General features: G+C 35.8%; 1 protein-coding gene across 1 annotated transcript; it reads right to left on the bottom strand.

The window, feature by feature from the left end:
- Positions 1-45: 45 nt before the first annotated feature.
- LOC110734356 (structural maintenance of chromosomes protein 1-like) lies at positions 46-12,692 on the bottom strand. The gene is made up of 18 exons (XM_021914488.1): positions 12,057-12,692; positions 10,182-10,418; positions 9,111-9,344; positions 8,774-9,009; positions 7,179-7,445; positions 6,706-6,976; positions 5,417-5,541; positions 4,852-4,961; positions 4,657-4,764; positions 4,447-4,586; positions 4,086-4,175; positions 3,797-4,002; positions 2,532-2,701; positions 2,121-2,230; positions 1,649-2,025; positions 1,164-1,415; positions 567-794; positions 46-417 (listed from the first exon to the last, which is right to left on the bottom strand). The coding sequence occupies exons 1-18, from the start codon at positions 12,492-12,494 to the stop codon at positions 369-371; spliced, it is 3,648 nt and encodes a 1,215-aa protein (XP_021770180.1). The 5' UTR covers positions 12,495-12,692; the 3' UTR covers positions 46-368.
- Between the last annotated feature and the right edge of the window lie 1,013 nt (positions 12,693-13,705).

Here is a 13,705-nt window from a genome sequence, read left to right as displayed (position 1 = left end):
CCGAATGAAGAGAACATACCCGTAGGCCGCAGGAGTTAAAACAGAGAACATAAACTGTCAGTAACTCTATTAATTGATTTAATGCTGTAAATGTGGAAGCGTCAATTAATGAAAATGAAAATAAAAATAAAAAATAAAATGGTTATAAAGGACAACATAGTGAGAAAGAAAAGAATAAGGAGCTGCAATGTAAGTATTTGCACTACATACATGATTTTCTAGGCGGTTAGCAAAAACCAGCCACTTACAAGACCTAGAATGAAGACGGACAGGAGAGGTGAAACGTGCTAATGTTATGTACACCAACCTTCAGCAGAGACAAATATTGAGCATAAAACATGAAGCTATGTACAGGGCTTATTGTATTCTCAAGATTCTCGATATTTTGTCAGGTCAAACGTCAAAGTGCTAGAGCAGCTGCAAACAACAGAGAAATTAGCCAAAATTAAATAGAGTCTCTGGGAAACTCAAACACCAATATGTACTGTAACAAGGGAGCTCCAACAATTAAAAACCATATCCAAAGCATCATAATTTTTAAAAAATTGGAGCAAGAAGGAACTCACCTTCGCTCAGAATCCCTGTAAACCCCAACTAAAGCCTCAGCTTTGTCATAAAAGCTGTCCTTGAGTGATATCACAATACTTTGGAAACCACAGCCCCCATCAGCATCCTGGTCAAGTCGAGCACCTCCACAGGATTTTGACCGGATAAATCCAGCAACCTTGGCAACGTTTAGATTATCTAAAGCAGCATCAACTTCATCTAAAATGAAGAACGGTGATGGCTTAAAGCTGCACATATATATAATAGGTCAGTACATGACAGGTTGATTAATAAATTATAAGAAAACATTTATAGAAGGCATTGTTAAACATTTTGATGGCTTGAAAATACACTGCTACAATTCATGGGTTGAAAAGGAAAATGATAGCATAAAAAGTTCACGCCTACACCACCAGCACTCAGAAATCAATATTCACTTTTGTCAATGGAGCACACTGCAGTACTGCACACCTCAGAAGATTAAAAATCAATGTCTCAACTATCTTCCCAATCTCTCCTCAGCCCTCGATTTAATCTCCCAAAACATAAATTAAGTATGAAATCAAATAGATAAAACATGGCAGTATGGAACAGTCCAATGACAAAATGTATCACACCTGTGTATAGAGAAGAGCAACGCCAGAGCAGCAACAGTCTTTTCACCACCAGAGAGTTGTTCCATATCACGGAACCGTTTTGTTGGCGGCATAGCAGTGTACTTAATACCATATAAAAATGGGTCATCCTCATTTTCCAAATTCAGATATGCTGTCCCGCCAAGTGGATGTGTCTGGCTCCTAGTTAGTTGTTTGTATATCTTGTCAATATTACTTGAGATATGGTTAAATGCATCCATGAACTTCTTGTATCTGCACAAGAAAATTAATGGTAATCTAGTCATATTCTTCTGAAGCAAAAATCAAAATATGGTTAAACATACAAATCTGCAAACACAGGAAAAGATTTGCAAATAACTTGACAGCCAGCAACTGCCCAAAGACCCCAAATAAAATGAAGAGATGACTTGCTCAATCACATTACAGAGCTGAACCCACATCTCATTCATCTTGATTTCAAATAAGCTAATAATACTCGTAAGTACCTTAGCTCCCTGACTGCATTAAATCTGTCAGTTATTTCTTTCTCTTCTTTTCTAGCAGCATCAAACTCCTTACTTACAAGATCTTCCTTTTGTTTTAGAGCCTCATACTGGTCAAGAGCCTTGAGATTAGGAGCTGATCTTTCAATATCTGAAATGAGTGCATCCATCTTGTGTTTGAAATCAGCCTCCTGCTTATCCCGTTCAGATGGCCTCGTATCCTTTTGCAATGATCTGTCCAACTCACTAAAATCAAACACTGGACCTTGGCTGGAATCGGTTTCCATTGGGTCTGAGACCGTAGGCAGGCTTATTTGCTCTAATTCACACTTCTCCAATATCTCCTGCTTCCTTGATGAGAGATTATCGATTTGTGTTCTCTAGTAAAGATTGAAGGGATTTTCATGTCAGAAAATCTTGTCAGAAAATCCAACTAAGATCATGAATAGAAGAAAGGAACTTGAAGACAACTAACCTTTACATTAATTTGACGGTTCAGTTTATCTAAATTTGTCATACCACGGGAGATCTTCTTCACTATTTCCTGCTTTCCACGTTCACATTCGTCTAACTTGGACTTCCACCCTAGCAACAGAAAAGGTTTTTTAGGATAGCTCATATTCCCACACACACACACACACACACACAAAAAAAAAAAAAGATTCAAACAGTCGCAGAGAGAAGACATTATAAATTTCAAATGGAGAGCAAAGACACAGTATGTTAGCCAGCACAGCAAGAATCTACAACAACCAAATCTTTCCCCTATTTTGGGGCAGAAGAGAGTATTAGAAGCTTCCACTTAGAAAATTAATGCAGACTTTAAAGACTAGCTAATTTCATTTTATATATTGGATTGGGAATCAAAGAGGAAGACAAAGAACACCTTGTAATTCATCCTTCATTTGATTGATCTCAGCGGTAATACTCTCCATTTCTAACTTAGATTCAACATCTTTGTCCTGAAGTCTTTTGAGTTCATCTTTCAAAGCACTAAGAGATGACTGAATCTGCAAAATTTGCGATTCAAAATCCTGGTTCTGTTCATACTCCATCCTGAAAATTCAAGGAGATTTACAGAAAGAGGCAGTCCAATGTTAAACTATAATATACAAGGAAAAGCCCAAAATTCACCAAAAACTAAACTGGTGGATACAAATCATGGCAGTAAAGGCAGAAAATATCACATGATGTTATTTACTTTCAAGAAAAGTCGTTCAGAAAGTAACAATGTGAAGATCAAATACCAATATTCAGTGCTTTGCAAAATATGTGAAAAGAAACATCGAAATACACCACATAGTATTTTCCAGAAGATTCATAGATGAAGCAACAACTTGCACATTTGCTTTTCACATATGTAGGCAACAAAAGCTTTGGCTTCACATATTTCAGTCATAGAACATTCTCTACCAGATTATGAATAACCTCCGCCTTTTCTGTTCTAATCACTTATTGTAGACTCTTGTTTCTAGAAAAGTTCAAAAATGGTGACTGGGTGGAAATATGTAGATAAAGTAAGAGATTGAAAAAAAGGTGTAAATATTGTGGGGTAAGATGGTAAAAGATGTTTGCCAAAGATAAAATAAAGTAGAAGTGGCTAAGACCAAAAAAGACCTCGAAACTATTAGGTGGGTAGAACAAAAAAAAAATGAACAGATTTCCAAGTTGCTATCATTGTTCATTGCTAGTCTACAGAAAGGACTAGATCAAACGTGTACTTGAGTAGATTCCCGTCGCTGTATCAACTCCCCAGAACTCAAATGTATCGCCTATCTGAGTTTGAATTACTGTTAGAAAACACTGGATGTAAAATCATAGTTCCAGGATATTTAGTGCTTAATAACTAGTAACTACGCTACCCCATCCACCACCTAAATAATAACCTAAATCAGAAAAGTATGCAATCATACGGCAAGGTACTTCAAATAAAAGGACTAATCATTACAAAGAACATTAAACAAGCCAACCAGAAACTTTATAGATGAAATCTAAAAGAGATGAGCAGAATTGCTGAAATCTGAAACACCTTTGCCTCAAGGCTTTTATAATCACTGTATAGGCTATGTGTCAAATGGACAGACAATGGTAGTACGAGTGTGCTAGATATAAAACAAACAGTATGAATGATGAAAAAAGCAAGAAACTTACTGATACTTCAGCTTTGAAATTTGGTTACGCAAGGTGACCTTTTCCTCAAAAGTTTCTGCATCAGCTGTGAGTTGTGTCTCCTCATATGCCCGGATGTCAACACCAACAGCTTCCTTAAAATCTTTGTAGATGTGATCAACGATATCATTTATCCTCATCTCCAACTTCTGTATCTCTCCCTTTCTCTTCTTGATTGTAGCATCTAGCTGCAATAGAGCACGTCATGTAATCGAGATTAGACCAAGCACAGTTTACGTAAAGTCCAAAAAATGTTTAGAAATTTGCATACATTTGCATGATCAGGCTCAATCCTGCGGATTTCTTCTTCGATGTTCCTCTTTTCATTTGCCAATTTCTTTAGCTTGTCCCGAATACTTTTCTGCAAATAAATATATAAGAATTATACTGCTTCAAAGGGGGTGGCAAAACTACACATAAATGACAGTCAAAATGAAACCTTATGATCAAAAGGAGTTAAGATAATGTCACTTGACCTCCTAACTTTTGGGGAGGGGGGGGGGGGGGGGGGGGGGGGGGGGGGGGGGGCGGGGCCGCGGGGGGCAGTAACTCCTAACTAAATGTGAGAGCTAAGTATCCTAACTATCTGGACAACAAAGGAATAGCTATACTTGAATTCAATATGAAATTACCTCTTCTATTTCTGCATACTTCATCTTCTTTTCCAAGCCACTAATCTTTACAGACACCTCTGTCTCTTTCAGATGCATCTCCCTGGGGGACTCAGTAGCCTCCAGCTCAGATTCATATTGTTCTTTCTTTTTCTTAAGCCCTGAAGAAAGCTGTAAAACTTAGATCTAGTAAAAGAGAAATTACATCAAAATGAAGCACAGAACACAAACCTTCAATTTTCTTGTCATCCCATTTGTTTGACCTAGCCTCCATTCCGCCAGTAGTACCGCCAGTCATAGTACCAGCTTTGGTGAGGAGAATTCCATCAATAGTTACAACTGAGAAAATAAGTATACTCAGACCCAAATTCCCTAATATTGCATATAGAACTGCAAGAATTGATGGAAGACCAACAAAGAGTTCACCTTTATGCCTTTCTCCTGTCCAACTTAGACGCTTGGCTTCATCAAGGTTGTCACAAACTAATGTATTCCCAACAGCAAACAGAACTGCCTTCTCCAAAGCTGGGTCAAACTTGTCATAATTAAGGAAATATATACTCGTTATCATTCCCAAGAATAAGAAGAAATCATGAGTTGAACGGTCCGACAAGCACTATGGGGGCATATATAAAATGCCCCCAATGATCATAAAATACCTAGGCGGCTATGCTTATTATGGTTTAAAGACATAAAACATATAGACAGAACCAACACTAGACCTTAGCAAGATCTAGTCCAAAGAGTCCAAACAGTTCAAAAGAAATGTTAAGAGCAGTAGTCTAACTATCCCATAAAAGACCCGTGACTTGAAACCCAAGAGCATCAAAACTATTTCGAACTGACTCTCATTTCTCGTCAAACAAAAAACCTAGTTTCACAGGAGCTCTATGAAATCACAAATCAGTTGAAAACAATGTAACATGTATAATGAATTGCAACACCAAAGAAAAAATGTTAGTATATGTAAAGGTAAATTCGTGAAGGATATTGTATCACATCATAGACCAACTTTGCAGTACCACCTAATGTCCGCAACCTTTCAATAATTGGCTTCACACGGACCGATTGAAGAGGTATGAAAGTCTGAGGAGGGAGCCTTTGCTCTTTCAAGTACTGAAATAATCAACAGAAATTAGCGTAAATATCAACGAAATTACCATACCCTCCACCAACGACATTAAATCTCACTATTAAAAAAAGACAATAGAATCATAAGATATAGGGATGGAAAGGCAAAATTACAGCCAGACACACCAGCAAACCAAGTATACAGGACAACTCCCTTAAAGACATTACAGTACAAATGAGAGTTAATGTGACTCTAAATACTCATAAACATCTCATTATGTAAGGTTAAATACTGCAATGAGTATAGATGAGTAAGGAATTCAGTGTTATTTTGATGGTAGCCAGGAAATGTGAAGTGTTGTGGTGAATGAAACAAAATATTGAGGGTTTAATGATCTTGAATACAAATGTATCTGACTGATCAAAGATAGCCTCTTCTTAAAATGACACAGATAAATGCAACAGCTTAAGTTTGATAATGACCTCCCTTCAACACATTTTACACCCAGCTGATGATGGTCTATGTAAATTCTTTTTATTTCAAGTACCCATCTCAGACTCTTGATGCTTCAAAATAAGTAAGATCCATACCCGACAATTCAATTTTTAACTGGACACCTCAATTTCCCCAAAACAATAAGAGGGGAAGAGAAAAATAATAATCTAATAAAGAAAAAAAAAATTATTAATAGAGAAAAAAATACATAGAACATGAGGGGCAAAGAAAAAAAAGACTGACATATGGTTATATGCTCAAAAAATGGCTAAGACAAGTATTATAGTAACATATATTTTTATTAATAGAGTTGTGGCAAAAACTACTAAAAAAGTCAACTAGAAATGTGTCATGTGTGATGTATGTTTTTGTAACGTGAAAGGTAATAAAAGTTATTTCAGTCAAGAATATGTTAAAAATTGTGCCTAACACACAGACAAATGTACCCATATCCAACATTGGTGCTTGTGTCATGGTAGAATAGGTGTATAATACAAATTTGCAAACATGCATTAAACTGATATCCTCTCTTTGAGCCAAAGAAGCAAATTCGGATGAACAATTGAAATTGCAACTACAAACATACTTCATCAAAGGTGAGCATTATTATCATAAAAAATGTAGTAGTGACAAGGGCCCGAGAGCTATAAAACAATACTTGATATCCACATAATCACGCATATTATTCAGAAAAGGCCTCACAAAACCTTTACCTTTATGCACTCCTTTCCAGTATGTTCATCCTGAACTACCACAGCATCCATGAATTTCCCCATAGCAACAGTTACAGCCAAGTTATATTTCTTTTGTGTAGGACGACAAAGCTCTGTCATTCGACCATGTACACCAGAAAAAAGGCGCTTGAGGGTATCTACAGTTTGTGACAATCTTACATCCCTCTCATTTTCATGTCTGTCAGCCTTCAATTCACGCAGCTGATTTTCTACTTCACTTAATAGTGTTTTCAGACGATCATATTCAGCTCTGCATCAAAAAAAGATAAACATGATATTGTCAAGCTTATACAACAAAATGTAGACGACAACAATCGAACTCCAACAGCTAAAAGCACAAATAGCCCAAAGGATCAAATCTGGAAGATACTAAAGCAAAACATGTAATTGAAAATAATGATCTCCAAAAGCTTAAGAATTTTTTAGAGATTAAAAGCAATAAGAAAAGATACTTTGATTTTTGACTTTTGTTGCGCATCTCCTCACGTTCCTTTTTCAAGCGTTTCATCTCTTTCTCATGATCCCTTGATGCCAGTTGATCTCTATTTAGGCGCTCTTTCATTTCCTCCTCTTGTGATTTCAGCTCATCGTACCGGCTTTTCAGCTGCTGAAGATTCTCATCCAAGTTCTTTTGAGCCTCGATATCTGTCCTCTGTTGCCTATCTAGAACCTCTTTTTCATCTTTCAACTTTACAGTTTTCCTCCCGGCTTCCTCCTTACTGCAACATCATTAAATCATTACAAAACTGAGTCGAAAAGGTCAAAAATTTATGGTCTCTAAATATAAACAAACTTCCCATCATCCTTTGTAACAAAAATACTACTGGATGAATACCTTAATTAGAGAAACACTAACCTGGGCTAGATATTAAGGGGTGTAAACAGGCTTAAATGGGCCCCTTTCAAAGGTTGATTTTCAAATGAAATCAAATTATTTAAAAAAGCAAACAACCAGATTTTCTACATCGTAAACATGCGTGAGACTGTTGAGAGTATATAACAAGAACTGCTGAAGCCTCCTCACCCTTTTTTACTATCATTAAAATCAGATTAATAAAACATATTCAAAGTTTAAAAAAAAATTAAATTAAATAAATAAAAAAAAATAACTCAGACATAAAACTGTTGGTAAGATTTACAAGTGACAAGCTGTAAACTACTTGCTCATCATCTCAGATTATAGATACTTTAGTGAAAAATATTGGAAAACAGATAAATGTATTTTCCAAGCTAGCACCATACTTTAGATTCTTAAACAACTATCCCCTTTGCCTTATTAACGTCACAACTCACAAACAACATATACATTCCCCAGAGAGGCAATGGCCAACCAAGGACAGATCCATTGAAAAGATAGGCCAACAATAGACAGATATCTAGCTATGTGAGACGCAGATTACAACTAAATCATTATCTCACATTCCATCTCATAATATCAAGCCACCATCATCACACCCCACCCCATCCACGCACAAACAAAGATAGGAAAAAAGGGAGCTCCATTATAGCATATAAGTCTCAACCCCATTGTATGGAAGTTCAAAGACAGAACCATGATGACTAAGGAACAGAGCTCACTGGAAAATCTCTCATCATATTGACCAAAACTATGAAACCTATAATTCTACCATTGCAACTCTTATTCTATCCCCTAACACCAGATCATAGCCCCATGCCCTAATATTAGTCATCTATTACACTACTCAATCAAGTTAAGTAATGTAAAATTGTTGAAAAATTAATATAAAAAACACCTCAGCAGTAGGCATTCTGCAACCTTGACCCCACCGACAGCCCAAGACAACTGCAATGTTTACTTAGTTTCTCTGACCTGGACAATGTCTTTATCTCATTAATAATACAATAACCTTCTGCACAGTTTTTTTCCCCATGCACAGGTGAACATCCCAGAGCAAATATAAACAGCAAACATATGTTATGTCAAGAGGCAAAGATATTTAAACAAACTCAAGTGGCAATATATCCACAGTACTTAATTAACCAAAGAAAAATATAATAAAAATAATTAGTATAGTAAGAAACTTACATCCGGTAATATTCTTGCAACTCAACTTCTGTTAATTGGATTTTACCCCCAACATCAGGTGCACTTTCCTCCATGTCTTTTAATCTTTGAGTTACAACTGACAAGTCTCTCTTAAGCTTTTCTACTTTTCCAGCATGTTTGTTCTTCTCTTCTCTCTTTTTGTCCAGCTCCTTCTGAGTACTCTTCATTTTTGATTTTATGCGTTTCATTTCCTGCTCCAACTTCAAGAGCTCATGCTGCCAAATTCAAAACAGTAAAAAAAAAAATGGAAAAGTTAGATTCTGTAATCAAAGTGTAACTTAACGGAAGAGAAAGTTTTAAAAATGAGAAAACATACATTCCTATCAAGTTTATTATTCTTCTCTACAATCTTTCTTTCAAGTTTATTTATCTCTTTCTGGTATTTAGCCAGCTCTTTCTCCTTTTCACGCTTTTCCTGCTCAAAATTGTTTTGTTCTTCAACAAGCTCTTGCTGGCTTTCTTTCTCAGCTTCAATTTCTTCATTTATCTTGTTTATATCTTTTTCTATGTTGTAAATCTGCCAGAGAAAGTGTTCCTTCTTCAAGCCTTTCTGCAAAAAGAAAGGGAAGAACCAAAGAGAGAAATTTTCATGAGCTTGATGAAAAAAGAAACATGCCAAACATCCATGTACCCAACCAAAAATGACCCAAATATCTTCCAATTACTGTTCTCCAGTAAACAATAAAGTCAGAAATTAATTCACAGTATCTTGAAGCAAAATGATTTTATAATCTCTCCAGCATAGGGAGTGAGAAGTTGAAGGATTTGAACTGAGAGCCATGAATGCGAGTGACTGTGTACCAAGTCCTACATATCAGAAATTTAGAAACATAAAATACACTCTTTCAAGTTCTAAGAACTACAAACAATTAACATGGTCCATAAAAGACAAAAGGTGTAATGTAAGATCAAGATATCCAACATAAATTCAAAACAAGCACAAAATAATTCCCAAAACCTGATATATAGTACTCACACCACATGGAAATTATAGTCACAATCACCCACTTCCACAGACTTATGTAATGATGTCAAACTATCATCCTATACAATATTTAAAGCCATCCCTATGGCCTATCCTTTTCTTAGCTTAATAATTCATATAAATTGAATTGTGGAACCTTGAAATCTAATCAAAATTGCTACTACCACCATCCCCAAAAATAATCACTATAGTCATTTTAAGAAGCAAAGTTATACAATCGTTAACAAAGTTCGAAATGTAAGTTACTAAATATAAAAAATGGACAGCTACACAAATGTAAATAGAAATAATGGTCTATTATCTAGGGACAGAAGAATGCTATTTATAGAATAGTGATAACAGTTTCAAATTTCCCAACTATATAATGAGAAAATGACTATTATTTCCAGAGAGTGAAGGTACCAGTTTTTCTTGTAAGCGAAGATGTCTTTCTGCTTCTTCCTTTTGCTCCTTTTTCTGTTTTCTCTCCCCAACTATTGTTTTCTTACGTTGATAAACAAGAGCTGATTTTTCTTCTGCTCTGGCTTTCTGTTCTTCTAACTCCTCATAGTCCTTTTTGTGCTCCTCAGAACCAGAAATCTGCTCGAGAAGTGCTGTCAGTTCCTTGGGATTCTTGGATGCAATTGACTCCACATCTCCCTGCATTGCCAACCTTTCAGTAACTAAACTTGTATGCAAAAAATAGGAAAAAATAAATAAATAAATTACATATACAGTACAATTTTCCCACATTCATTCATCTGAAAGCAAAATTAAGGGTTTTCTTCTGTATGCTATTTAAGGCTTAAGACAGACTGTGACCTCACTGTATCCTTTTTAAAAAATACAAACAGTTTCAATAGGCCAAACAACATAAGTGCATTCATCAAAATTTCCTTTCCTTTAGTGATTATATTACTCTCTACCAAAAAAGATAAAATTACAATCAATCAACATAAAGCTTTTGGTGGGGCTGTCAATTAATGGAAAACAAAAGTGAAAAAATCTGCCAATCAGTTCAAAACAATAGGAAAAAAATGGTAGGAAAAAAGACAATAAGTTTCGAAGAACAGCTGATTTTAACAAATATAAGTATCTACAGGTGCAATATGGAGATACTAAGATCTCTAGCACATATTTTCCATATACATTCTTGTCCTACTACAAGCACAATAGATTTATAGGTCAGGCTACTGTTCCATGATCATATGAAGATCATATGGACTAGACAGTATAATTAAACCTATCCAATAACTATTTAGTATGTTTCTATGTCAAGTACAACAGATGCACAGATTTACCATATTTGCATAATATTATTATTAGCTTTAGATGCTCAAAGAGTAATGTGATGTTGTCGACAACTCAACTTATGCAACAAAGGTGTGAAGGACATGTAATCATCCTTTAAACTCAAGAATCAAAAAAACTGTGACGTTAACCCCCCCCCCCCCCTTCTCTCAACAAGTTGCCATAGACTACAAATTGGACTTGGGATAAACAGGAAACTCCTGGATATAATTTCCTCCAAAAACTTCTTTAGAGCCAAGATATTTGTATTCATGCTATTATGAAATTGTATATTCCCACCTTCCACTTTTCCCTCCCCAAGACTCAACCCCTACAACTTAAGTACTCCTTTCGCAAGAAGTATCACTCACAAAGAAGCCTTTCACTTACTAAACAGTAAATTGAAGCACCAAATGCAGGTATATTTGTGAAATTCCACGAGGTTTTACTACTAGACAAGTCTTAGTCTATTATTTAAATCGCACAATAAACAAACCAAACCTATTCGAGTACCTACTTATAATTTAAAAGCCTATTTAAAGCAAATTACCACACCTCACATAGCTTCTATTCCCCTTACAGAAGAAGCATTACAAACTTCAATTCTTTTACATACCACTTTCTATCAACAAAACAATTGTTCAAAACTCCAATTCAAGTGTGATATTCATTATTCGACCTCCTCGAGATGTAATCCTTAAAATAATCTTATCCTAAATTGTAATACCGCGACATAAAAGGACAAACACAGGGGGGAGTGAGAACCAAACAAAAATCAAAGTCAATTTTTTCCACATTACAATTTACAAAACAATATTAGTAATACTTCCTCCAATCCAAAATATATATATCATTAGCCAATTTCTCTCAATCCGAACAATAAGTCAATTCAATACAACATCATATATCATTAAAAACATAATTCATTCTTAATAATCCAGAAGACACCTAAAATCAACTTCAATTTTAATTCATAAACCAAAAAACTTACAAGAAATTAAAAGTTACCTGAAAAACAAGGAAATTCCGAGCTTTGACAAGAATTCCAAGTTCCCTCAACCTCTCATTATACTGATCCCAAGTAACAACCCTACCATCAATCCGATACTCACTACCACCGGAACTCGTAATCGTACGAGTAAAATCAATCTCACCGCCAGACGACAGCGCGTAAACCAACTTCACAAAAGCACGACGACCGCGCTGTTCACGCTCGCGGTCGTCGTAGGCGTAGATAAGATCCTTAAGCTGAGCGCCGCGAAGATGACCAGAGCGAACGCCGAGAACGAAGCTAATAGCATCCATGAGATTGGATTTTCCGGCGCCATTAGGGCCAATTATGGCGGTGAAATCGTAGAATGGTCCGATTACTTGGTGACCTTTGTAAGATTTGAAGTTTTCGAGTTCTAATCGGTGGATTTTTCCAGGCGATGTTAAGGCCGGCATGATTTCTAGGGTTTTGGAATTGCAGAGAGATTGGAGAGGAGAGAGAAATTGGGGAAAATGGCGGTTTGATTTTGAAATTAGGGGTTTTTTGGGGGGAGGAGAAAAATTGGGGAAAATGGCGGGCGAAGGAGAGAGTGAGAGAAGAAGGGAAGTGTTTTTCAGTCACGCTTTACTTCTTCTCGTCGTAGTTATGAAAATTATGGAAGTTGTTCATTATTTATCAGGCGCCATTTTTTTTAGTTTTCGTCAAAAAAAAAAATATTCAAAATGGTATTTAAGAAAATAAACAAGATGTTTTGAGATTAATTTTGTGACATATTGTCATAATTTCTATCAAAATGTTTTGAGAATGTAGAATTTGTCTCTTCGTCTTGTAAATAAATCAAGCAATATTAACAATACCCGTAAAAAAATAGATAAAAAAAATAACTATGTGTTAAAGTTTTACCGATAGAAAGTTTTATAAAGGAGTAAGAGTAGATGGAGAAATTGATTATGTATATTGCTCCGGTAACATGGCTTATATAGCCAAGAGTTTTACATATAATGCCACACAAGTTCACAAGTCTTTGGACTTGTGTGAACATTGTGAAATCAAATCAAATAATTATAGGCATTCATATTTATCTTCTAACACTCCCCTTGAATGCCCATACTTATTATACAGAAAGGTATTTGTTGCCTCATTAAAAACCTTGTAGGTAAAACCCTTATGGGGTAAATACCATAGCTAGGGAAAAAGAGTACAACGATATAGTATTATATGCTTTGGTATACTGCCTCGTTAAAAACCTTGTCAGGAAAAACCCGGTGGGATAAAAACCTGATCGAAGGGAAAAAGAGTGCAGTACATATAATACTCCCCCTGATCTCAGCATAGTTCACGAAGATGTCGCATTCCGATTTTGTGAACTAACTGTTCAAATTTCTTCGAAGGAAGTGATTTGGTGAAAAGGTCGGCAAGATTTTCACAAGACTGAATTTGCTGGATATTTATTTCCTCGTCCTTTTGCAGATCATGTGTGAAGAACAGTTTTGGGGCAATATGTTTCGTTTTATCTCCCTTAATATATCCTTCAGTTACTTGAGCGATACATGCTGTATTGTCTTCAAAGATGATGGTTGGGTCTTCTGTTATTGCGTTCATTCCACACTCCTTTTGGATATTACTGATCATCGACCTCAGTCACACACATTCCCGTCCTGCTTTA

The sequence above is a fragment of the Chenopodium quinoa genome, unplaced genomic scaffold (genome assembly GCF_001683475.1).
Source record: "Chenopodium quinoa cultivar QQ74 unplaced genomic scaffold, ASM168347v1, whole genome shotgun sequence".
NCBI classification, from domain to species: Eukaryota; Viridiplantae; Streptophyta; class Magnoliopsida; order Caryophyllales; family Amaranthaceae; genus Chenopodium; species Chenopodium quinoa.
This window is presented reverse-complemented; position numbering and strand designations above follow the sequence as displayed.

Coding starts and splice junctions, on each gene's coding strand:
- LOC110734356 (XM_021914488.1), bottom strand. CDS start 12,494: ATGCCGGCCTTAACATCGCCTGGAAAAATCCACCGATTAGAACTCGAA. Junction 4,003..4,085: donor TTGAGCCTGATCATGCAAAT/GTATGCAAATTT, acceptor GCTCTATTGCAG/CTAGATGCTACAATCAAGAA. Junction 418..566: donor TACAGGGATTCTGAGCGAAG/GTGAGTTCCTTC, acceptor TGTTGTTTGCAG/CTGCTCTAGCACTTTGACGT.